A 24,140-nucleotide genomic window follows, 5' to 3' on the forward strand; every position below is an offset into this window, starting at 1 on the left:
CCGTGCGCGCGACGAACTTGTGTTACTGAGCCGACGTCATTCGTGAAAAATTCTAGAAAAGTCTTTTTGGTGCTGATTACGGTGACTTCAGCGTAACGCGGAGAAGCTATCGCGTGAAGTCGTAGTGGGTAGGCGGCGGCAGCGCAGGCCGCTGCCCTTTCGGCCAGTAATGACGGCGGTGCGTCGCGAGTCAGTCCGGCGCGAGACAGGCTGGTCCCGAGGGAGTGCGCTGCGGCGAGAAGCCGGTCAGCGCTGAATTATTGAGGCGCACGTCTGCCCGGCGCGCCCCGGCCTGCGGGTCGCCCACGCGCGCCGCGTGGGCCGTGGGCCGCACGCAGCCAGCCGAGTCCAGCCACTGCTCCTGGCTACCAAAACACGTGGAGGGCAAGACGTGCAGAACAGTTGGCGACAGCTGACAGCGGCTCCTGAAAGGCGAACGGGCTTGGCGTTGGCTCCTGGGACGAAACCTTGCCATACTAGTGCAGTTTCGCCCGTTTTTCAAGAGCGGGAGGCCCCGTAAGCTCTTAGAATACCTCCCCTCGAAGACACCTTCGCTTTCCTATATTGAATTCCGCATGTTTCAGTGTTTATGTCATTTACGAGGGGCGATTTTGGTTGGGGAAAAAAGAAATACAGAATTCGCCCTGGGACATGTGAAATATTCTCGCTTCAGGCCCTGTAGTGTCATGAAGTTCCGATAGGTGCGTTCCCATCATTGAGTATAGTTCGGCGAAAAACCAGAGCATCGCAGATGTTCATAGGCGCTTGTAGAATGTCCACGGAGACCTGGCAGTAAACAAGATGACGGTGGGTCGTTGAGCGAGATGTATGTCATCATCGAAACACGGTCGCGCAAACCTGTTGACCTGAAACTTCCTGGCAGATTAAAACTGTGTGCCGGGCCGAGACTCGAACTCGGGACCTTTGCCTTTCGCGGGCAAGTGCTCTACCAACTCATTCTGGAAACATCCCCCCAGGCTGTGGCTAAGCCATGTCTCCGCAATATCCTTTTTTTCAGGAGTGCTAGTTCTGCAAGGTTCGCAGGAGAGCTTCTGTAAAGTTTGGAAGGTAGGAGACGAGGTACTGGCAGAAGTAAAGCTGTGAGGACGGGGCGTGAGTCGTTCTTGGGTAGCTCAGTTGGTAGAGCACTTGCCAGCGAAAGGCAAAGGTCCCGAGTTCGAGTCTCGGTCGGGCACACAGTTTTAATCTGCCAGGAAGCTTCATATCAGCGCACACTCCGCTGTAGAGTGAAAATCTCATTCAAGAAACATCCCCCAGGCTGTGGCTAAGCCATGTCTCCGCAATATCCTTTCTTTCAGGAGTGCTAGTTCTGCAAGGTTCGCGGGAGAGCTTCTGTAAAGTTTGGAAGGTAGGAGACAAGGTACTGGCAGAAGTAAAGCTGTGAGGACGGGGCGTGAGTCGTGCTTGGGTAGCTCAGTTGGTAGACCACTTGCCCGCGAAAGGCAAAGGTCCCGAGTTCGAGTCTCGGCCCGGCACACAGTTTTAATCTGCCAGGAAGTTTCATATCAGCGCACACTCCACTGCAGAGTAAAAATCTCATTCTGTCCGACCTCTCGCCTGCCGGCCGGCCGGCGGCAACGGAGCTGTAACTCCTGTAGTGTTGGAAAGTGCGGACACTCGCATTGGAAGTGATCGACGGATCACAATCAAACACCTCGAATACACGGAGTAGTGGCGTCACACCAGCTCCCCTCCGAAGAAAAATCTGAAAACCGCACCTTCAGCTGGTGAAATCATGGCGACGAGCTTCTGTGATTCTGAAGGAGTTATTCTGTTTGATGTCCTCCCTTATGATGAAGTATATCGTGCTAGTCTCAGCAAAATGAGGAAACCGCTTCAGCATGGTGGTCACGTCAAAAATGCAAACTTCTCCATGACAGCCTAAGACCTCACACGAGTCTGCGGACCAGAGAGCAGCTCACAAAACTTCATTGGTCTGTTTTTCTTTATCCACTGTACATCCCGGATCTCGCACCGTCCCACGTCCATGACGTGGAGTGCACGGGGGCACTTCGCCGAAAGCAGCACATGAATGATGGTGACGTTTTTGATGCAGCAAGGCGTTGGCTCGGACGTCGACTAGTAGAGTGGTACCTTGCGTGCATACAGGCCCTCCCAGTAACGTGGCGTAAGGCGGTCGCATTGAACGGAGGTTACGTTGCAAAATGGAGTTTTGTAGCAAAAAGAGTGGGGAAGAATATGGTGTGTGGAGTCCGGAATGATAACAATCTGCTTTCGGAAAAAATTGTGTTGCGTTATTTACTAAACGCCCTTTGTAATTGTACGTTCGTCTGGTCCACATATAGTGTATTCATTTTCTGGCTCGCTTTGACCAGTGGCCATCTTCAAACGGACTTGAACTATATTGATATTAAGTACATTCTCAGTATTGTCGTTACAAAAGTGACTTTTACAATTACGATTTGTACAGACAAGCCGGCCTAGGTGGCCGAGCGGTTCTAGGCGCTACAGTCTGGAACCGCGCGACCGCTACGGTCGCACGTTCGAGGCCTGCCCCGGGCATGGATGTGTGTGATGTCCTTAGATTAGTTAGGTTTAACTAGTTCTAAGTTCTAGGCGACTGATGACCTCAGAAGTTAAGTCGCATAGTGCTCAGAGCCATTTGAACCATCATCTAGTCCCATCTCGTCACGACGATATGATCTGAACTATACTACGTATAGGACACTGTCTTCCAGCCATCGAGGTCGGTTGAGCGGCGATCCCTTTCAATTTAATGACCATGGCGGTGCGCCACTTTCCAACCCCTTACGCTTTGATGTGTGTCATCAGAACTATCCGAGGTGTTAGCAGTTACAGCAGAGCCTTTATAACACGTTCTGCTCTGTACTCGCCACATGAACGTGACGAAGCATATTTAATATTCGATCGTGGCCACCGGTTGTCCTTAAAGACTCTTACCATACGGCCCCTTAAAAACGAGGGTTAACGTAATTTTTCGCATTACCTTTCCTGTATGTTTTTTTTTTCTCGTGTACAGTACCAAGCTCATTATCCTTATTCGGTATAATATTTACCCACCTGCTAATACCGTTATGCTCCTCTCCACAGAACGCTTACCCTGCAAAATGGCCCATATTAAGCCAAGATTGGGCAATTATGATCTCAGCTGTTTCGCGACCTTGAGTCCCCAAGACACAAACAAATAAACTGACGGGATTCTTTGTATCAATTTATTTCATATCATTTTGAAGATGACCAGTGGCAGAACAGTGACAGTAAATTAATAAAATATTTATGGCCTAGACAAACATACTATTAAATTAGCCTTGATGCCTCACTAGGAATGGTTAATACTCAATAAAGTGAGAGGAACAATAATTCTAAACAGAAACGTACAGTAAACATGTGTTCTAAAATTCATACTTTAAGAGTTGTGAGCACTTCTTCATCTTCGATACTGTGAACCAGGTCTCTTCTAATTCGAGATCTTTGCCTTCAATATCTTGTGAGGAGGAAGTATGTGCCAAAACAAAACAACGTTGTGTAGTAAACAAATAAAATGGGACTCTAAAATGCATAACTTTACCGCTCTGAGCTCAGTGGAGAGATGTGTTTCACCGTAGCGAAGATGAACAACTGTACATCGCTTTCAAGATATGCATTTTACAGCGGATGTTTACTGAACAATTGTTTCTTGTGCTGATACATACTACTTCCTCCCAAAATATGGAAAGAAAAGAGTTTGCAGTAGAAGACATACACTCCTGGAAATTGAAACAAGAACACCGCGAATTCATTGTCCCAGGAAGGGGAAACTTTATTGACACTTTCCTGGGGTCAGATACATCACATGATCACACTGACAGAACCACAGGCACATAGACACAGGCAACAGAGCATGCACAATGTCGGCACTAGTACAGTGTATATCCACCTTTCGCAGCAATGCAGGCTGCTATTCTCCCATGGAGACGATCGTAGAGATGCTGGATGTAGTCCTGTGGAACGGCTTGCCATGCCATTTCCACCTGGCGCCTCAGTTGGACCAGCGTTCGTGCTGGACGTGCAGACCGCGTGAGACGACGCTTCATCCAGTCCCAAACATGCTCAATGGGGGACAGATCCGGAGATCTTGCTGGCCAGGGTAGTTGACTTACACCTTCTAGAGCACGTTGGGTGGCACGGGATACATGCGGACGTGCATTGTCCTGTTGGAACAGCAAGTTCCCTTGCCGGTCTAGGAATGGTAGAACGATGGGTTCGATGACGGTTTGGATGTACCGTGCACTATTCAGTGTCCCCTCGACGATCACCAGTGGTGTACGGCCAGTGTAGGAGATCGCTCCCCACACCTTGATGCCGGGTGTTGGCCCTGTGTGCCTCGGTCGTATGCAGTCCTGATTGTGGCGCTCTCCTGCACGGCGCCAAACACGCATACGACCATCATTGGCACCAAGGCAGAAGCGACTCTCATCGCTGAAGACGACACGTCTCCATTCGTCCCTCCATTCACGCCTGTCGCGACACCACTGGAGGCGGGCTGCACGATGTTGGGGCGTGAGCGGAAGACGGCCTAACGGTGTGCGGGACCATAGCCCAGCTTCATGGAGACGGTTGCGAATGGTCCTCGCCGATACCCCAGGAGCAACAGTGTCCCTAATTTGCTGGGAAGTGGCGGTGCGGTCCCCTACGGCACTGCGTAGGATCCTACGGTCTTGGCGTGCATCCGTGCGTCGCTGCGGTCCGGTCCCAGGTCGACGGGCACGTGCACCTTCCGCCGACCACTGGCGACAACATCGATGTACTGTGGAGACCTCACGCCCCACGTGTTGAGCAATTCGGCGGTACGTCCACCCGGCCTCCCGCATGCCCACTATACGCCCTCGCTCAAAGTCCGTCAACTGCACAAACGGTTCACGTCCACGCTGTCGGCGGCATGCTAGCAGTGTTAAAGACTGCGATGGAGCTCCGTATGCCAAGGCAAACTGGCTGACACTGACGGCGGCGGTGCACAAATGCTGCGCAGCTAGCGCCATTCGACGGCCAACGCCGCGGTTCCTGGTGTGTCCGCTGTGCCGTGCGTGTGATCATTGCTTGTACAGCCCTCTCGCAGTGTCCGGAGCAAGTATGGTGGGTCTGACACACCGGTGTCATTGTGTTCTTTTTTCCATTTCCAGGAGTGTATATTTCACAGCATAGAAGATGAAGTGCTCATAGCTCTTAAGGTCTTAAGCTCTTAAGCTCTTTAGAGCCCATGTTTACCAGACTTCTTTGCTTCGAATGACCGTTCCTGTCATATCCACGAATACTGAACAGTTCCCGTGGGATAGCCTGTGCAACTATGACCGCTGCATCTCATTTTGCTTTCATGAAACATTTTTTCAAGACTGATTTACGCCGGCCGCGATGGCCGAGCGGTTCTAGATGCTTGAGTCCGGAACCGCGCGACTGCTACGGTCGCAGGTTCGAATCCTGCCTCTGGCATGGATGTGTGTGGTATCCTTAGGTTAGTTAGGTTTAAGTAGTTCTAAGTCCTAGGGGACTGATGACCTCAATGGGCAAAGGGGCTTTTTAGACAGTGGCACCCATTGCTGCTCAACATGTGGTGAAGAAGGAGCGACAAAGAAGTGCTCTAAATGTAAAGCAGTTCAGTATTGTGACAGAGAATGTCAACGTCTCCATTGGTTTATGCATAAGAAAGCATGTACAAGGTTATCTCAAGTTTCCATAAAGGCTAAACCATCAGCTAGTCCTCCAACTTCGGAATTGAGGGGTCTTCAAGTTAAGTAATGGAAGTTGAATAGCTTACTGTAATGGTTTACAAAATCTTTTTTTCTAATTACGTGAACCATTTCATTTTTTCTGTATTTCTATGTATGTAACATATGATTAACTGTCATTGTACATTGGATAATGTGGCCATTGCAAGTAAAGTATGTTCCTTTCCTTTCCCTCTCTTAACAGAGAAAAAGAAAAGAAATTTATGTTCACAGTGCAGTTCAGTAACTAATGTGTGATAAATTCCATAGACAACATGGTCAAAACTGTTGCTATGTATCTATAACTATTTGCCATAGTGCTCAGAGCCATTTGAACCAAAGCTTCTTCTGTCGAGGAACGAGGCCTGTCATCCTCATCTGTAGGTCAGTTTCAACTACAGAATCTCGTGACCTCGCTCAGTACGACACTCACATAAGGTTTGTGTTATACTCTTGCAGTTTGGGACAATCTGATGATCAGGAGGTGTACTCCATCATTTCGTCATAGGCTCAGAAGACGAAATACTACTTACGCTCTTAAACGAGCGTTGGATGACATGTTAGCCACCATCATTGAAGTAAGTAATGGTAATGAGTGTTGCAAGTGTGCCAGTCGGTTGTATGGAATCAGTGCAGCAAAATGGGTCAGCATGCTTGACAATGGCAGAAGAATCTATCGTGTGGGACGTGTCCTGGACGCTCTTTGAATGGAAATGCGTAATTTGTTGGTGTGTCGATGCGGACTGCCGAAGTTATCTACCAGGAATAGTGTATCTACACCGAATAGTATACTACTCGCAACCAGTTAACACGTGTAAGAACGATAGTCGTAAAATTATTCAAGTCGAAGGAACCAGAGACGACTGTTATGCGTTGTCAGTGACAATTGGTTTCAAATCCGACAGGAATAGCTGTCGTCAGAAAATCCAGTATCATCTTAATTAGTTTCCTTGTGAACGTTACGAAGATAACTGCGTGTAATGTACCATACCGTGCAAACTAGCTACCATTCATTCTCATATAAATTTATCGAGTCATGTGCCTGTAAATGCCTGTTGAAAATACCTCCACGTAACATAGGAACTGGGCAATTTGAATTTGCTTACATAATGAAACTAATTGTTTCTGTCTTTATTCTGGTAACTCATTTCACTACATGAAAAACGCTGGCAGCTATCAGTGATTGTTTTGCTTTGCTTCTAGAGAATTGTGCAGTGTTGAGGAGAAACTACATAGACAACTCTCTGAAACTGTTGGTCCGCTTGTTCGTGAATATTTGTCACTGAATCTGCAATCATTAATACTCATTATAGATCAACAATTAGCATAGCCAAATACTGTCATTTCTCCTACGCTTCGATTTCATATACATATTTTATATATAAATATAATGAAGAGGCCATAACTCACCCACCTTAAGGTAGTTCTCCACATTCCAGCTGCACCTCCAAATAAGATTAGATTTATTATCTTGGAGTAATAATCCTGCTGCATATTTTTATGGCCGGTAATAAGAGCTATAACGATGTATGTGAAATATTTGTAATGAAAGTAATCAGTTCTCATTAACTACTGTATGTTAAGTGCTCATGTAACTCTGAATTTGTATCCTGAGAGTGCCATTTATATTTGCTAAATTATTGGATATATGCGGGTAATCAAAGTGTCACGGGAAAGCCCAGAAACTTAATAATACGTTTATCGTTGTGGCTATATCCTTATGCGATTATCGCTCTTACAGCGTAGTCCGTTACGAAGTGAAAGCACTTCCCGTTTACGTAACAGTGTTTACGTACTTGACTGTCCCCAGTTAATAAATTGTTCCTGTTGTTTTTGCAGGGCGGGTGCCGGCGGCAATGGCATCTTCTCCAGGCGTCAAGATTTTAGCTCCTTCAACTCACTGCCACGCCACAAACTCAACTCCTACCACATCAAGGTAAGTGCAGAATAGGGCCCTCCTTTCACCTGTACCGTTTCCAGGAATTATCGTATCAGATTCACGGGTTAATCCGCGGGCGACAAGTATTCAGTTAACGTAGCCGAATGGACTTAACACGAGTACTAAACAGACATCAGAATTGTTGTACTAAATGAAATGCTACACATTCATAACGTTGTGATTAGCTCCTGTGTAATAACGTCTTCACACCGCCTACGCAGCCATAGTAAACTGTCATTGCTGTCTGCGTGGACCACGGTGCTTATGATATTTGCGACCTATTTTAATGAAGGGTTGTGTTCGGTACTTTAAATCTGTCTGTGATAAAGAAAATGCTACATAACAATTGTGAAGGGAAGTTATTCGTTTTTGGTTTTTCCAGTTTCCTGTGGTACGTTTCGTCCTGTGATGACGTGCAATATTTGTCACGAAATCTCGAATTTTCTCTCCTTGATATGCAGAGGTTCTAAATAGATTTTTTGATGAATGCGAAAAAGATGTGACTTGCATTCACAAACAAATCATACAACTGGAAAGGAATCCGTGGAATTCTTTTATTTAAATTTAATACAGTTTCATTTTCAACGAATATAATGCTTGCAGTCACCATTTTAGTTATTGAAAAACGCATAGTTTACGGTGGAGAATGACGTTGACTACCAAACTAGGACGCAGCTTATCTTGAAGTCAGTGTGTGCTGCATTACCGGAGCACACACCTCGTGATCTGCTGAAACATATTACTGTTAAGCTTTTCAGAGTCTATTTGCAGATTGCCTTTGGAGATAGAACCACAACAGAACACTGCACGATGCTTCATCTTCATTCTGTCACCCTTACCTAGGTTTTATTTACTAATTCCTCACCATAGCAGTTTCGCATCAAACACAGTTTTAGCTTTGCAGAGACGAAATTAATGACTAATCAAAAATAAGTATATCTTGGAAGCCGTAGTTGCTACTTTGTAATCACTTTTATTTATGGTGATCCGTCCGTCGGATGGGAATGAGAAACACGGCGGTCCCCTTGGTGCATTTCGGTAGGAGCAGGCTGTATGTCGACACGGGATTCATCCTCTGTCTTCTCTCATCGTCATATCACCAATACTAATATGACACTACACACACACACACACACACACACACACACACACACACACACTCACACTATTTACCGTAACCCATGCGAAACTATCACACTTACAAACCTGGACGCAAACGGCCAAAGGGGCGTCAATTAGGATAGATTTACACTAGGTCGTGAGCCTTACTAACTTGTTAGGCGTCGGAAAAGAATAACTGCATTCAGTACAAATACTACTGTCAGTCGATGACTATTTTTTACCCAGCCTGGTTTGGAGAATTGTTGCTAGAAGCAGTTTTTATTTGAAGGAACCATATTGGGCAAGGGTGGTTTCCTGTGAGCTCCATATTTTACGAGCAAAGAATTCGACAGTATTTTTTCCGGCATACGATACCACATATTCCGCTCTTGGTATGTATAATACGCTCTTGTTTTCCTAGTGCGGTGAGTGGAATGACGCAAGGCCGTGGATATAAGGAGGGAGACCATGGGTCACGGAGCTGCGCAGTTGGACGGCAGTACGCTGGAAAAAACCGCGGAACTGGTTTCAGTAGCGGTACGATAAACCACGTTACACGTCGGTTAATACTACGCTCTGCAGTGTTTGCTGCAACTCAACCGGAACCGCTCCACATTTCTCTCTGCTTAGGCCCCGATTGTCGTCCACCGCCTCTGCGTTTAGGGAAAGGGGAAAACCAAATGCGTAAGAGGGGTCGCTCACAGGAAACATACATTTTCACACGAAAGTTCCATACCAGCAGGAATCGACACTATTAACCGCTGTACCACGGTCCATCGTTACTGTCAAGCTGTTTTTTTTTCTCCCCAGTATAGTGTTAACGGTGGGGCGCAGTTTCCACACTGCAGAGAGTTGTGTTTCCATATTCCAGAGAGTTAAGTTGGCTGCTGTGGAACACATTTTGGTCTTTTCAGCCAAGTGTTCTAGTAGGTTGGGAGTGGGGCTTAGGGGTTCTCAATTAAGAATATTGGAGGAGATTTCGAGTTTGGACATTCATCTGATGAGCAAGGGAAATAAGGATACACGACTATTTTTGTTTCTGGGTGATTTTTGACCACTACGAGTTAAAAGAATGTATCTCTCTCTCTCTCTCTCTCTCTCTCTCTCTCTCTCTCTCTCTCTCTCTCTGTGCACGCTTCGTTGCGATTTGTTATAACTTTTTCTCCTGTACGTGTGACCGCTGTTTAAGTATTGTACTAACAACTTATACTACTTGCTGGCTTCTGATTTCTTCCTCATGTCTGTTACTTGTAGCACCACTTCGCTTAGTAGCTTTGCTAGTAGTCTGCAGAAAACTGTTGCGCTCCAATCACAGCTCGCTCCTCGAAGCACCAAGCGCGCGTGCCTACGAATGAAAAGTAACATTTTGAAGGCCGTGTATTTCATGTGACGTCTGCAGTTTTTCATCATTGATGTAAGGAAACTACAGAAAAGCTAATTCTGGATGACCGTACGAAAATTTGGACTCCATTCCTCCCGAAAGCGAGTCCAGTGCCTTGTGTGCCAACTCGCTGTGTGTTATGAGCGTGTCTATTAGAAGGTAGTGACCGATTTCCTTACTCATTTCTGGTATCCGCCCTTATGCTCACTCCAATTTCGTTAAATAAAAACTTACTATCTGTGATATTTATTGCTTTCTGGGTAAATCCCAGAAAACGAGATTCCGGAGCCTGTAATACATGTAAAATCTAAAAAATACCCGGGAACAAGCCGAAAAAAGGCTAGTATACGTATTGTAAAATGTGTGTCCCAAATCATTATTGCATTTCTTGATTAAATTGTAACGATTGAACATCAACCTGTGTCTTAACCGAAGGTTACTAATTCACATCAATGCGATTGTGCTTTACCTAGAGTTAGCTTGTTCACGTCTTCGTGGTGGAAGAAAGTTTCATCACTAGTGTTTGATCAGAAATTCAAGAAATGCGTCATAGTTCTTGAGTAAATCCATAATCTCTCTGCAGTATCTCAACATCAACCACGCCGACAACAATTTCCTGTGGGTATGCTGCAGCGTATTGATATGGATGCCAGCTTCCTGGAAAGATGTTTATTCTCAGATGAGGCAACCTTTCATCTATCGGGAAGGCTTAATAGGCATAATGTTCGGATTTGCGGTTCGCAAAATACGCACGTTGTCATTGAACATGTTCGTGATAGCCCTAAACTAAACGTCTGGTGTGGGCTAATGCACGACAGGATTGTTGGACCGTTCTTCTTTCCAGAACAAACAGTGAATGGATCAGTGTATCTGGACATATTGGAGCAGTTTGTTTACCCTCAGATACAAGACTTGCAACCCATCATCATTTTTCATCAAGATGGAGCTCTGCAGCATTGGTCAACAGCTGTTCGCAAGTTCCTGGATAGGAAATTTCCTAATCGTTGGATCGGGCGCGGAGGACACATTGCCTGGCCACCACGTTCACCTGACATCGCGCCGCTTGATTTCTTCATGTGGGGATTCGTGGATGACCGCGTGTATGCGACCAAAGTGGACGATATTCCTACGTTGCGACATCGCATCACTAATGCGATTGCAACAATAACAGAGGAAATGTTACAAAGAACTTGGTATGAAACTGAATACAGTCTCGATATTCTTCGTGCCACAAACGGTTCACATGTAAAGGTGTATTGATGATAAATAAATAAATAAATTCTTTGAGATGCTCTACAATGAAGTGCATTTTTCTTTGTCATATCTACTGTGTGTGTTTTTCCTGGGTCTTTGAAATCAGGGAGGTTTGAATGGGACACCCTGTATTGTGGATGAATACGACGAGCGTACAGTAAGTAATGCAACACATTTTTTTTTGTGGAAGCAGGTAGGTTTTATTCATAATTCCAATACACGGTATTATTCCCCATTCTTTTGGCTACAAAACCCTTTATTTAAACATAATATCCGTTGAATGCCACGGTCTTATGCCACCTTACTAGGAGGGCGTGTGTGCCTGCATGGTACCATACTACTGGTCGACGTCAGAGGTGCCGCTGAATCGATAATCTCCCCATCAACCACGCACTGCTTCCAGCGGAGTACATCTTTCATTGTGGCAGGTGGTCCTTTGTTGCTCTTTATGGTTTTCTGTTATGCGGCATGGAACCCAGCGGACACACACCATTGAGTACCCAATTGGTTGGCGAGTGTGTTACCACTGCCAACAGAAATGTCCAGTAGTGCAACTAGGTGTCTGATTGTGATCTGTTGATCACCTCGAATGAATGTGTCCGCACGTTCCAACTTCCAACATTGCGAGAGTCACAGCTGTGTGCGGCCAGGCGGCATGCGGGAGATCGGACAGGTTTGCGCGACCTTGTGATGATGACAGACGCCGGCCGGGGTGGCCGAGCGGTTAAAGGCGCTACAGTCTGGAACCGCACGACCGCTACGGTCGCAGGTTCTAATCCTGCCTCGGGCATGGATGTGTGTGATGTCCTTAGTTAGGTTTAAGTAGTTCTAAGTTCTAGGGGGCTTATGACCACAGCAGTTGAGTCCCATAGTGCTCAGAGCCATTTGAACCATTTTTTGATGATGACAGACGCCTCGCCCGACGACTCACCGTGCGTTTGTACACTGCCAGGTCTCCATAGACGTTTTGCAAGGGCGTATGAAGATTTGCGATGCTGCTCTTTTCCAGGAAAAGAAACTCAGTGGGAGCGCTCTGCTTGGAACCCATTTCCGTTACAGACGCCGTTGTGAAGGTTAAGTATAGTGCCGCCACCTATCGGAACTTCGGGAAACCATAGGGGCTGAAGCGGGAATATTCCAAGACGTCGCACTACAAATTCATCATTTTCCAACCGAAATTGACCGAGCGAGGTGGCGCAGTGGCTAGCTCACAGGGCTCGGATTCTGGAGGACGACGGTTCAATCCCGCGTCGACCGTCCTGATTTAGGTTTTCCGTGATTTCCCTAAATCGCTTCAGGCAGATGCCGGGATGGTTCCTTTGAAAGGGCACGGCCGACTTCCTTCCCCATTCTTCCCTAATCCGATGAGACCGATGACCTCGCTGTCTGATCTCCCCCAAACCACCCAACCCAACCGAAATTCGCTGAGAAAAAAATGCGTTGCATCACTTACAGAACGCCCCTCGTAGCTGGAAAGACCCGTTATTGTACGATTACGCGGAAGCTGAGCAGTGAGTAGTAGTAGTCAGATTCATAAAATACCTCCGTGCTCACAGAGCAATTTAAAATGGAATGACCACGTAAAAATAATCGCAGTTAAGGCAGATGCCAAACTGAAATCTGTTGGATGAACCCTCTGGAAATTTAGTCCACCTGGAAAGGAGGTGGGTGACAGAACCATCGTTCGACTTATACCTGAATATTGCTCATCAATCTGGGATAGGATTGATAGAGGAAATAAAGATCCAAAGAAGTGTAGCGCATTTTTTACAGGTTTATGTAGTAAGCGCGAAAGCCTCACAGAAGTGCTAGCAAACTCTAGTAGCAAACACTGCGTGGGAAGCGTTCGGCAGCACAGATTAGTTTACTAAGAACAAACGTTCCTAGAAGAGTCAGGCATTATACTGCTCCCTCCTACGTACGGAATAAGATCATGAAGATGAAATAAGAGACTCGAGCAATCGTTCTTCCACGAGCCGTCACCACACAAACTACCCGCACACCGTAAAGTTGCATGCAGAATATACGCTACTGGCCATTACAATTGCTACACCACGAAGATGACGTGCTACAGACGCGAAATTCAACCGATAGGAAGAAGATGCTGTGATATGCAAATGATTAGCTTTTCAGAGCATTCACACAAGGTTGGCGCCGGTGGCGACACCTACAACGTGCTGACATGAAGAAAGTTTCCAGCCGATTTCTCATACACAAACAGCAGTTGACCGGCGTTGCCTGGTGAAACGTTGTTGTGATGCCTCGTGTAAGGACGAGAAATGCGTACCATCACGTTTCCTACTTTGATAAAGGTCGGATTCAAACCTATCGCGATTACGGTTTGTCGTATCGCGACATTGCTGCTCGCGTTGGTCGAGATCCAGTGACTGTTAGCAGAATATGGAATCGGTGGGTTTAGGAGGGTAGTACGGAACGCCGTGCCGGATCCCAACTGCCTCGTAACACTAGCAGTCGAGATGACAGGCTTCTTATTCGCATGGCTGTAACGGATCTTGCAGCCACGTCTCGATCCCTGAGTCAACAGACGGGGACGTTTGCAAGACAACAACCATCTGCACGAACAGTTCGACGACGTTTACAGCAGCATGGACTATCAGCTCGGAGACCATGGCTGCGGTTACCCTTGACGCTGCAACACAGACAGGAGCGCCTGCGATGGTGTACTCAACGACGAACCTGGGTGCACGAATGGCAAAACGTAATTTTTTCGGATGAATCCAGGTTCTGTTTAGAGCATCATGATGGTCGCATCCGTGTTTGGCGACATCGCGGTGAACGCACATTGGAAGTGTGTATTCGTCATCTCCGTACTGGCGTATCACCCGGCGTGATGGTATGGGGTGCCATTGGTTACACGTCTCGGTCAGCTCTTGTTCACATTGACGGCACTTTGAACAGTGGACGTTACATTTCAGATGTGTCACGACCCGTGGCTCTACCCTTCATTCGATCTTTGCGAAACCCTACATTTCAACAGGTTAATGCACGACCGCATGTTGCAGGTCCTGTACGGGCCCTTCTGGATACAGAAAATGTTCGACTGCTGCCCTGGCCAGCACATTCTCCAGATCTCTCACCAACTGAAAACGTCTGGTCAGTGGTGGCCGAGCAACTGGCTCGTCACAATACGCCAGTCACTACTCCTGATGAACTATGGCATCGTGTTGAAGCTGCATGGGCAGCTGTACCTGTACACGCCATCCAAGCTCTGTTTGACTCAATGCCCAGGCGTATTAAGGCCGTTATTACGGCCAGAGGTGGTTGTTCTGGGTATTGATTTCTCAGGATCTATGCACCCAAATCGCATGAAAATGTAATCACATGTCAGTCCTAGTGTAATATATTAGCAAATGAATACCCGCTTATCATCTTCATTTCTTCTCCGGTGTAGCAGCTTTAATGGCCAGTAGTGTAGATGGATACGTTGATGTAGAAATCTAAGCTTGTGTTCCATCTGCAGTTTAATCTCTCATGCATATGTTGAAGCCAGTTGATAAAGTAGTACTAGCGAAAGCTCAAGCTATGAAATTATAGTTGATAATTTCAGTTTATTAAGAAATTTCCGTCTAGGAATTTTGTGAATAATGTTTGCAGAAGAAGTTTTTCTGGTGTGAGAATGCCAGAGGCGCCAGATCCTGTGAAAGGCGTTGCCACTGAAGCCACGTGTCGGCGTCACGTGGTGGATACGTGCCCTGGAGATGCCATGAGGTGCTCCGGTATTATTATTGAGAACGTGCGCAGGAGAGCGTGAGAGATTGGGAAGCACGTAGGCCATCCGTGGGTATTCGAGTGTAGGCCCAGCTGCGCTGCTCGGGAAACATCCAGCGTCCGAGTCGTCAGGAGAAGAGTGGCGTGTGCGAGTCGCATTTGGGAACATCAAGGTCTCCACCGAATCGCAGACTTGTACGTCTGCGCTCCCACTGTAGCTTCAGAGTTCCGGTACCATAGTGAAAACTAGTCGCGATAAAAAAAGAACCTCAATGCAATGCACCCTTAGGATAAATGACAGAGGGGTAACCATTTTATAATTATTCCTCGACAATAAGTTGTTTACTGCAGTGCTGGGATTGAGAAAAGTGCCTTCATGTGTATTGATAAACCTCGTTGGAATGTGACCGCGCACTTATGTACCGCAACATCATTTTTCACGGAGATACACATATAAATGTATAGCTGTGTTTATCATCTCTGTAGTCAGAGGTTCCTCTCGGGAATATGTATAATTATTAGTAGTTGTAGTAGTAGTAGTAGTAGTAGTAGTAGTAGTAGTAGTAGTAGCAGCAGCAGGCTTCTAAGGAACTCGGAGCTCACATCATTCCTCCAGATGCTCCTTTCTTCTGCTGCCTCTTGCCAGTTATTTATTCCCAATCTTTCGCATTGCAATCCATTTCATTGCACCAAGTACTCCAGGGTCTCCCCCTTGGTCTTTTGTCATATGGTTTCTCCCTGTAAATTCTTAACACAATTTGGTCTTCTTTCATTATCATCAGATGTCCAGCCGATTCAGTCTTGTAGAATTCTGACAATGGCAAGGGAAGCGTTTCTGAAGAAGAGAAATTTGTTGACATCGAGTATAGATTTAAGTGTCAGGAAGTCGTTTCTGAAAGTATTTGTATGGAGTGTAGCCATGTATGGAAGTGAAACATGGACGATAAGTAGTCTGGACAAGAAGAGTATAGAAGCTTTCGAAATGTGGTGCTACAGAAGAATGCTTGAAGATTAGATGGGGAGATCACATAACTAATGAGAGGAGCTATTGAATAGAATTGGGGAGAAGAGGAGTTTGTGGCACAACTTGACAAGAAGAAGGGACCGGTTGGTAGGACATGTTCTGAGGCATCAGGGGACCACAAATTTAGCATTGGAAGGCAGCATGGAGGGTAAAAATCGTAGAGGTAGACCAAGAGATGAATACACTAAGCAGATTCAGAAGGATGGAGGTTGCAGTAAGTACTGGGAGATGAAGAAGCTAGCACAGGATAGAGTAGCATGGAGAGCTGCATCAAACCAGTCTCAGGACTGAAGACCACAACAACAACAACTATCGCTGGTTGTTGTGATAGCTCATGGATTTCTATGTTGTGTCTTCTCTTCCAGCATTGTGATTCATTGTCATAATGTGGACCAAAGATTTTTCTATAAACTTTATTCTCAACACTTATAAATGATGGTGTTCTGTTTTCGTCGGGCTCCATGTTTCTGCCCCATAGATTAGAACTGATTTAATTATTGTATTATATAATTTTATTTTAGTTTTTCTAGTCAGCAGTGTAGACCCTAAGAGATTTTGTATTGCATAATAGGCTCGGTTAGCATTTTGCAGTCTCGCTTTTATTTCTACCTGTCTCTGATTTTGTTCATCTATCACAGACGCTAGAAATTTGAGCTGTTCTACACGCTCGAATTTGTGTTCACCAACTATTAGATGTGATTGGTTATCCCATTGATCTCTACCTCCTTGAACTATCATGTATTTCGTTTTCTCGTCATTTACTTTCAGGCCAAGTCTTGACGCTTCTGAAGCTCCACAAATAATTGCCTAGTCTCTGTTTCACTGTTTGCAATGAGCACTAGGTCATCTGCGTATGCCAACACGTTAATTTTGCATTCTTGAAGGATCCCAGCAGGTACCAGTTTGAGTTTCCTCACAACTCTTTCTAAAGCTATATTGAAGAGAAGGAGGGACAAAGCATCTCCTTGTCTCAACCTAGTTTTATTTTTAAAATGATCAGACTTTAATCGACTTCGTAAAACCCTGCTTGTATTTTCATCCATGCAAACTTTGGAGGGATTTATCAATTTAATTGGGAAACCAAATTCAGTCATTAGATTCCACAACCTTTGTCTATGGATAGAATCATAAGCTTTCACGTAATTGATGAACAGATAATGTATGCTTTGTTTATATTCCCAAACTTATTCAAAAAATGGTTCAAATGGCTCTGAGCACTATGGGACTTAACATCTGAGGTCATCAATCCCCTAGAACGTAGAACTACTTAAACGTAACTAACCTAATAAGGACACAAACACACACACACACACACACACACACACACACACACACACACACACACATCCATGCCCGAGGCAGGATTCGAACCTGCGACCGTAGCGGTCGCGCGGTTCCAGACTGGAGCGCCTAGAACCGCTCGGCCACACCGGCCGGCCAAACTTATTCATTTATTGACTTGATTACAAATATGTTGTCAGTGGTGGATCTGTTTTTGCGGAAGTCATTTTGATAATCCCCAATTATATTTTCTGCATATGGTTTTAAGCGGCATATAAGTAAACAAGATAAGATATTATAACCTGTATTGACTAATGATATCCCTCTATAGTTTCTGAGATCTTCTTTGTCTCCTTTTTATGTATAGGGACTATTAATGATTCTCTCCACTCTGTTGGAATGTTCTCTGTTTTCCAGATCATCTGTATAAGATGAAATAAACGTCTGTGCAGTGCTTCTCCTCCATATTTTAGTTTCTCAGCTGGGATGCTATCACTGCCAGTTGCTTTACCATTTTTTAGGCGTTTGATATACTCTACCACCTCCTCATATATTGGTTCTGGAATTTCCTCACAGTTGTGACTGTTGCTGGAACTATTAATTGGTGCTTCTGGATCAGAACAATTCGGTAGGTTGTCAAAATACTCCTTGCTTGTCGCTAAAATCGTCATATTGCCATTTAAATCCTTCGTCACCTTGGTTTTGTAATTAAAACCTTTTCTAATTTTGTTGATTGTACCATACATTTTCCGGATGTTGTTATTTTGATGATATTCATGAACAGATTCAACCTGTGGTTTAGGAATTGTTTCTTTTTCTTCCGTTTAATTTTGTGTGCCTGCCTTTGAGCCTGCTGATAGGCAAGTTCTGTTTCAGGATTCTTATTTGTTTGCAACCATTTTTTCCGTAGTTTCATAACCTTGTCTTCAGCTTCTTCACACTCTTCATCGAACCATTTCTTCTTGCCTTTCTTAGCTTTCCGCAGGTTATTATTTGCAGCTGTGAGGATGACTTCTTTTACGTTATTCCAATATTCATCACTGGTCATTTCAAGGCTTCCTTCCATATTACTTAAGGCCTCAAACCGGTTTGAAACTTCAACTTTGTACTTCATTATTCCTTCTGTCCCTATCACATTTTGCAAATCAAATCTGTTCATGTTTTCCGGTCTAGATTTCACTTTTGATGCTGCCTTTAGCTTGATTTTCATTGTGCTTATTACTAGATTATGGTCTGACCCCATTTCAGCTCCTCGGAAGGATCCTACGTCACTAACTGTTTTTCTGTGTTTATAGTGTCAGTGAGGAAATACAGTAGTGAAAGAGTGAGGTGTATGCACTATGAATAAAAGGCACAAGAAGGTGGTGTTCAAGAAAAGCAAAAAACACTTCAAGGTTGTTGGAAATCTGTCAGAGGTATTGCAGAAATATCTTTGTTCTCAAGTAACAGTTTTAGCATCACATCCATTGTGCAGGAATTGCTATGCTCAGTACATGAAGAAATTTAGTGACAACTCCACCTGAACAATCACCATCACCCAAATGTGAAACTGAAAAAGGCAGTGCAGATATTCCTTGGTGTGAAGTTGTTGATGCACTGACTGTTAGCATTTCTGCTAAAGCTCCTACTACATCCCCCTTTAAACATTCAGGAAAGGTAAGAAGCACAAGAAGATACAGTACATAGAAAGAAAAGTGGAAGAAATTGAAAAGTTTTATGTACGCAAGATCTTCAAAACTTTGTGAAGCATATAATGTAGATGCACTTGGTGCAGAACAAGAAGATATTGATATGTGCATGAAATGGAATGTGTGGTTTCAAAACCAAAATACTGCTATTCCAGTAGCCACTGCGAAGGTGCAGTTTCTGACACTGATACCAGGTAACTACTCTAAGCAGTAGATACAGAGATACATACCCACTTCCTCACATTATCTGATTTCAAAAGCTCGTAAAATAAAGAATGAGTGCTATCTATGAGAACATGATCAATCTGATTTGCTGTTTTCTTATCACTTGAGTACCATGTTTCATATGTATTCTTTTATGAGGGAAGGTAGTACTGCTAATGATCATATTTGTTGATGGAGCTAAATTTATCAGCCGAATGGCATTGTCATTACTTTTCTCATGCAGACTTTCTTTTCCAATAGTTGGTCTGAAAATATCCTATTTTCCTATTTTTGAATTAAAATCGCCTATTACTATCTTCCACTTGGACCTGATAAGATAGCATAGTCTTTCATCAATGGCTTCAAACTTTGTTACTGTAGGTAGAATATCATCTAGTACACAGAAAGCCGCTCCAAATTCGTGATGACCATTTTATTTACCACTGTCGAATATTGTGTACTTAACCATATCTTGTATATTCCGACGTAATAGTCGTGTTGCCTGTATTGCTACTATTGCTACATTGTTAGTGCCTAGTTGTTTGCGGGGTCTTCGGAAGGCCCTGTTTTAAACATAGTCCGTACATTCCATATTCCAACACTCATGTTTCATTTCCATTGAAAGGTCGTAATATTTTGGGGTCCATTTTTCATCCGAGGCATATGTGAGATATTCGTAATATAAGAATTTTCCGGAGCTTGGTTATCGGCCCTGCGTACCACACCCAATCTGGAGGACCGGGTCTTTTTCTGTAGGGGTGTTCCTCCCTTAGCCTTTGTAGATTCCTCTACCTACTATAAGGCAGCAGTGCTGATTTTGTTCGACCCCGAGTATTTTATTTCCTCAGTACCCATCATGTCTGATGAGCTTTTCCCTATCCGCCACCTGGGATTTGATGTTTCTTTTCGTTGCTATAGCATCAGATCAGATATTAAATTTCTTCTTACGCTTTAAAAACCATTTCGTTTGTGAAGGGAGACAAACCGACGATTCTCGTCGACACTGGGCGTCGCATGAAAGACGTGATGAACAGTATTTGTCCAGGCTGACTCTGGCTACACATGGCAAATACCTGCCGAAACACCAGAGATAATGCGCCTTAATTGTTTCGAATCTATGATTGCCTTTGCTTCTACTGTCGTATAGTTTCACCTTTGTTTACACTATTAATTATGATAATATAAGTATATATTTACATTTGTTTTTGTTGTACATTTGTAACTCTGTTCGACTAAACACTATATTTGTGTAATTTGTTGTAAATTTGAAACATTTATTATATACGATAGATTGCGTCACCGATAGTACTGCAGGTGAGTATACGATACATTACGTCACCGATATTACTAATAAAGAACCCTTTACTCATAGTACGATATTGTGTAATTCTCCAGCAGTAGTTGGATTGTTTTGGGGGAAGAGACCAAACTGCGAGATCATCGGTCTCATCGGTTTAGGAAAGGACGGGGAAGGAAGTCGGCCGTGCCCTTTCAAAGGAACCATCCCGGCATTTGCCTGGAGCGATTTAGGGAAATCACGGGAAACCTAAATCAGGATGGCCGGACGCAGGATTGAACCGTCGTCCTCCCAATGCGAATCCAGTGTGCTAACCACTGCGCCACCTCGCTCGGTCTCCAGCAGTAGTCTTGAACGAATATATATATATATATAATTTTTTTTACGTAACGTAAGAACAGGTAGTTGAGAAATGTTTGGAGCGTGGATATTAGATTCCAAGGTACCGGAAGTCGTCCTCATTTTATTGATCTACTAGTACTGTGTGAGAGGCAGCGGCTGAACAGTTCAAGGCGTTAGAAGGGCCATTGCCAGCTGTGGAGACGGTGGAGATATTTATTGGCTATTGAGCTGACCTGACCTCTTTCTGCAATAGCAAAAGGTCACGTGCTATCCAGCACGAAATAAGCATCAGTGTGGCTACAGAGTGCTAAGTAATAGCGTTTTACTAGTATATATTTGCACTCGGCAAGCTACGGAGGGTCCTTCTGTGTCATTGTCACTTCCCCTTTTCCAGTCGTGAATAGTTCGCGGGAAGAACTATTGCTGGTAAGCCTCCGTATTGGCTCTAATCACTCCATTTTTATCTTCGTGGATATGTGTTGGAGGAAGCAATGTATTTGTTGACTCCTCTGGGAACGTACGTTCGCGGAACTTTTAGCACTAACTAACCCATGATGCAGAACGCCTCTCTTACAGCGTCTGCCACTGAAGTTGGTTGATCATCTCCGTGACGCTTTCATACTTACATAATGAACCTACGCTCTGCTCTTTTTTTGCGTCATTATTTTCTCTGTCAATCCTATTTGCTACGGAGTTTATATATAACGAGCAGTATTCAGGTACATTCCTACTGACCATCAGGTGGATTCCGTGCTGTACGTTTAATGAGTATCCATTATTTATAGCGTGCCTGCTCGTGTAATATTGCTGTGTTTTTATCGTAGCTATCCTGGATAGTTAAAGCCTGCAATAAAACATTATTTTTAATACTGAGTGGGTGGAAGTGTCGCTATGTTGTAAGCCACTGCAGCAATTTTGTTGTGCACTCTGCCAAATTTTGTGAACTTTATGTCTTTATCGTGTATTCATACGGAATAAACTAACACGCCATCTACAGCAGTCCCACATTAAAGTACCAGTCTCCGTGAGAGATATGTTCTTTATTATACACATTGCTTACGCCGTTAATAACAGTTAATGGAAGCGTCAATGACTTTAATTGTGGCATATTAGTCTAATTGGTACTTAGCGTCGACGTCCGTAATTTTTGCACTTTGTTGGTTCATGCGTTGTCTGCAAGCAGGATCTGAATTCTCGCACTAAATAATGATATTAATGAGCAATCAGTGAACCGTATAAATTGAAGCAGGCAAAAAGAAATACAAACGTCTCAAAAATTAGATCGACAGAAAGTGTAAAATGGCTAAGGAGGGATGGCTAGAGGACAAATGTAAGGATCTAGAAGCATATATCACTAGGAGTAAGATAGATGCCGCCTACAGGAAGATTAAAGAGACCTTTGGAGAAAAGAGAACCACCTATATGAATATCAGGAGCTCAGATGGAAAACCAGTTCTAAGCAAAGAAGGAAAAGCAGAAAGGTGGGAGGAGCATGTAGAGGGTCTATACAAGGGCGATGCACTTGAAAGCAATATTATTGAAATGGTAGAGGACGTAGATGAAGATGAAATGGGAAACATGATACTGCGTGAAGAATTTGACAGACCACTGAAACACCTAAGTCGAAACAAGGCCTCGGAAGTAGTCGACATTCATTTAGAACATTTAGAATTACTGATAGGCTTGGGAGAGCCAGCCATGACAAAACTCTTCCATCTGGTGAGCAAGATGTATGAGACAGGCGAAATACCCTCAGACTTCAAGAAGAATGTAATAATTCCAATCCCAAAGAAAGCAGGTGTTGACAGTGTGTAATAAGTAACGACTGCAAATACTGACACGAATTCTTTAGAGACGAAAGAAAAACTGGTGGAAGCAGACCTCGGGTAAGAACAGTTTGGATTCTGTATAAATGTTGGAACGCGCAAAGTACTGATCCTACGACTGATCTTAGAAGACAGATTAAAGAAAAGCAAACCTGTTTCTAATATTTGTCGACAGAGAGAAAGCTTTTGACAATGTTGACTGGAATAGACTCTTTCAAACTCTGAAGGTGGAGAGATCAATTATAGAGAGCGAAAGGTTATTTACAATTTGTACAGAAACCAAATGGCAGTTATAAGAGTCGTGGGGCATGAAAGGGGAGCAGTGGTTGGGAAGGGAGTGAGACAGGGTTGTAGCCTATCCCCGATGTTATTCAACCTGTATACTGAGCAAGCAGTAAAGAAAATAAAAGAAAAATTTGGAGTAGGAATTGAAATCCGTGTCGAAGAAATAAAAACTTTGAGGGTTGCCGATGATATTGAAATTCTGTCAGAGACAGGAAAGGACAGGGGAGGAAAAGTTTAACGGAATGGACAGTGTCTTGAAAGGAGGATATAAGGTGACGTCAACAATAGCAAAACGAGGGTAATGGAATGTAGTCGAATTAAACCGGGTGATGCTGCGGGAATTAGATTAGGGAACGAGACACTTAAAGTAGTAGATGGGGTTTGCTATTTGGGGAGCAAAATAACTGATGATGGTCGGAATAGAGACGACATAAAATGTAGACCGGCAATGTAAACTGAAGGAGAGAGATTTTTGAACATCAAGTGTAGATTTAGGTGTCAGGCAGTCTTTTCTGAAGGTATTTGGGTGGAGTATAGCGATGTATGAAAATTGAAACATGGATGGTAAATAGTTTAGACAAGAAGAGAATAGGAGCTTTCGAAATGTGGTGCTACAGAAGAATGCTGAAGACTAGATGCGTCGATCACGTAGCTAATGAAGAGGTACAGAGCAGAATTGGGGAGAAGTTTGTGGCACAACTTGACTTGAAGGGATCGGTTGGTAGGACACGTTCTGAGGCATTAAGGGATCACCAATTTAGCATTGGAGGGCAGAGTGGAGGGTAAAAATCGTAGAGGGAGACCAAGGGATGAATACACTAAGTAGATTCAGAAGGATGTAGGTTGCAGTAGTTACTCTGAGATGAAGAAGCTTGCACATGGTAGAGTAGCATGGAGAGCTGCATCAAACCAGTCTCTGGACTGAGCACCGCAGCATAAAACGACTGTGTATTGTGCGCTTTTTCTTTTTTGAAATTTTTATTCTTATAACGAGAAAAGAATGCCAAAAAAGCCATGTAATTATGGGAAACTTGCTTAGTGTCTG

At 44.3% G+C, this 24,140-nt stretch overlaps 1 protein-coding gene across 1 annotated transcript in view; it reads left to right on the plus strand.

The window, feature by feature from the left end:
- Window positions 1-24,140, plus strand: part of LOC124617093 (headcase protein-like) — a 711,612-nt gene that overhangs the window by 191,681 nt on the left and 495,791 nt on the right. The window contains exon 2 of the mRNA XM_047145238.1: window positions 7,584-7,680. Coding sequence (XP_047001194.1) covers window positions 7,584-7,680 — 97 coding nt within the window. The remainder of the gene's footprint in view (window positions 1-7,583; window positions 7,681-24,140) is intronic.

This window comes from Schistocerca americana, chromosome 1 (genome assembly GCF_021461395.2).
Source record: "Schistocerca americana isolate TAMUIC-IGC-003095 chromosome 1, iqSchAmer2.1, whole genome shotgun sequence".
Classification (NCBI taxonomy): Eukaryota; Metazoa; Arthropoda; class Insecta; order Orthoptera; family Acrididae; genus Schistocerca; species Schistocerca americana.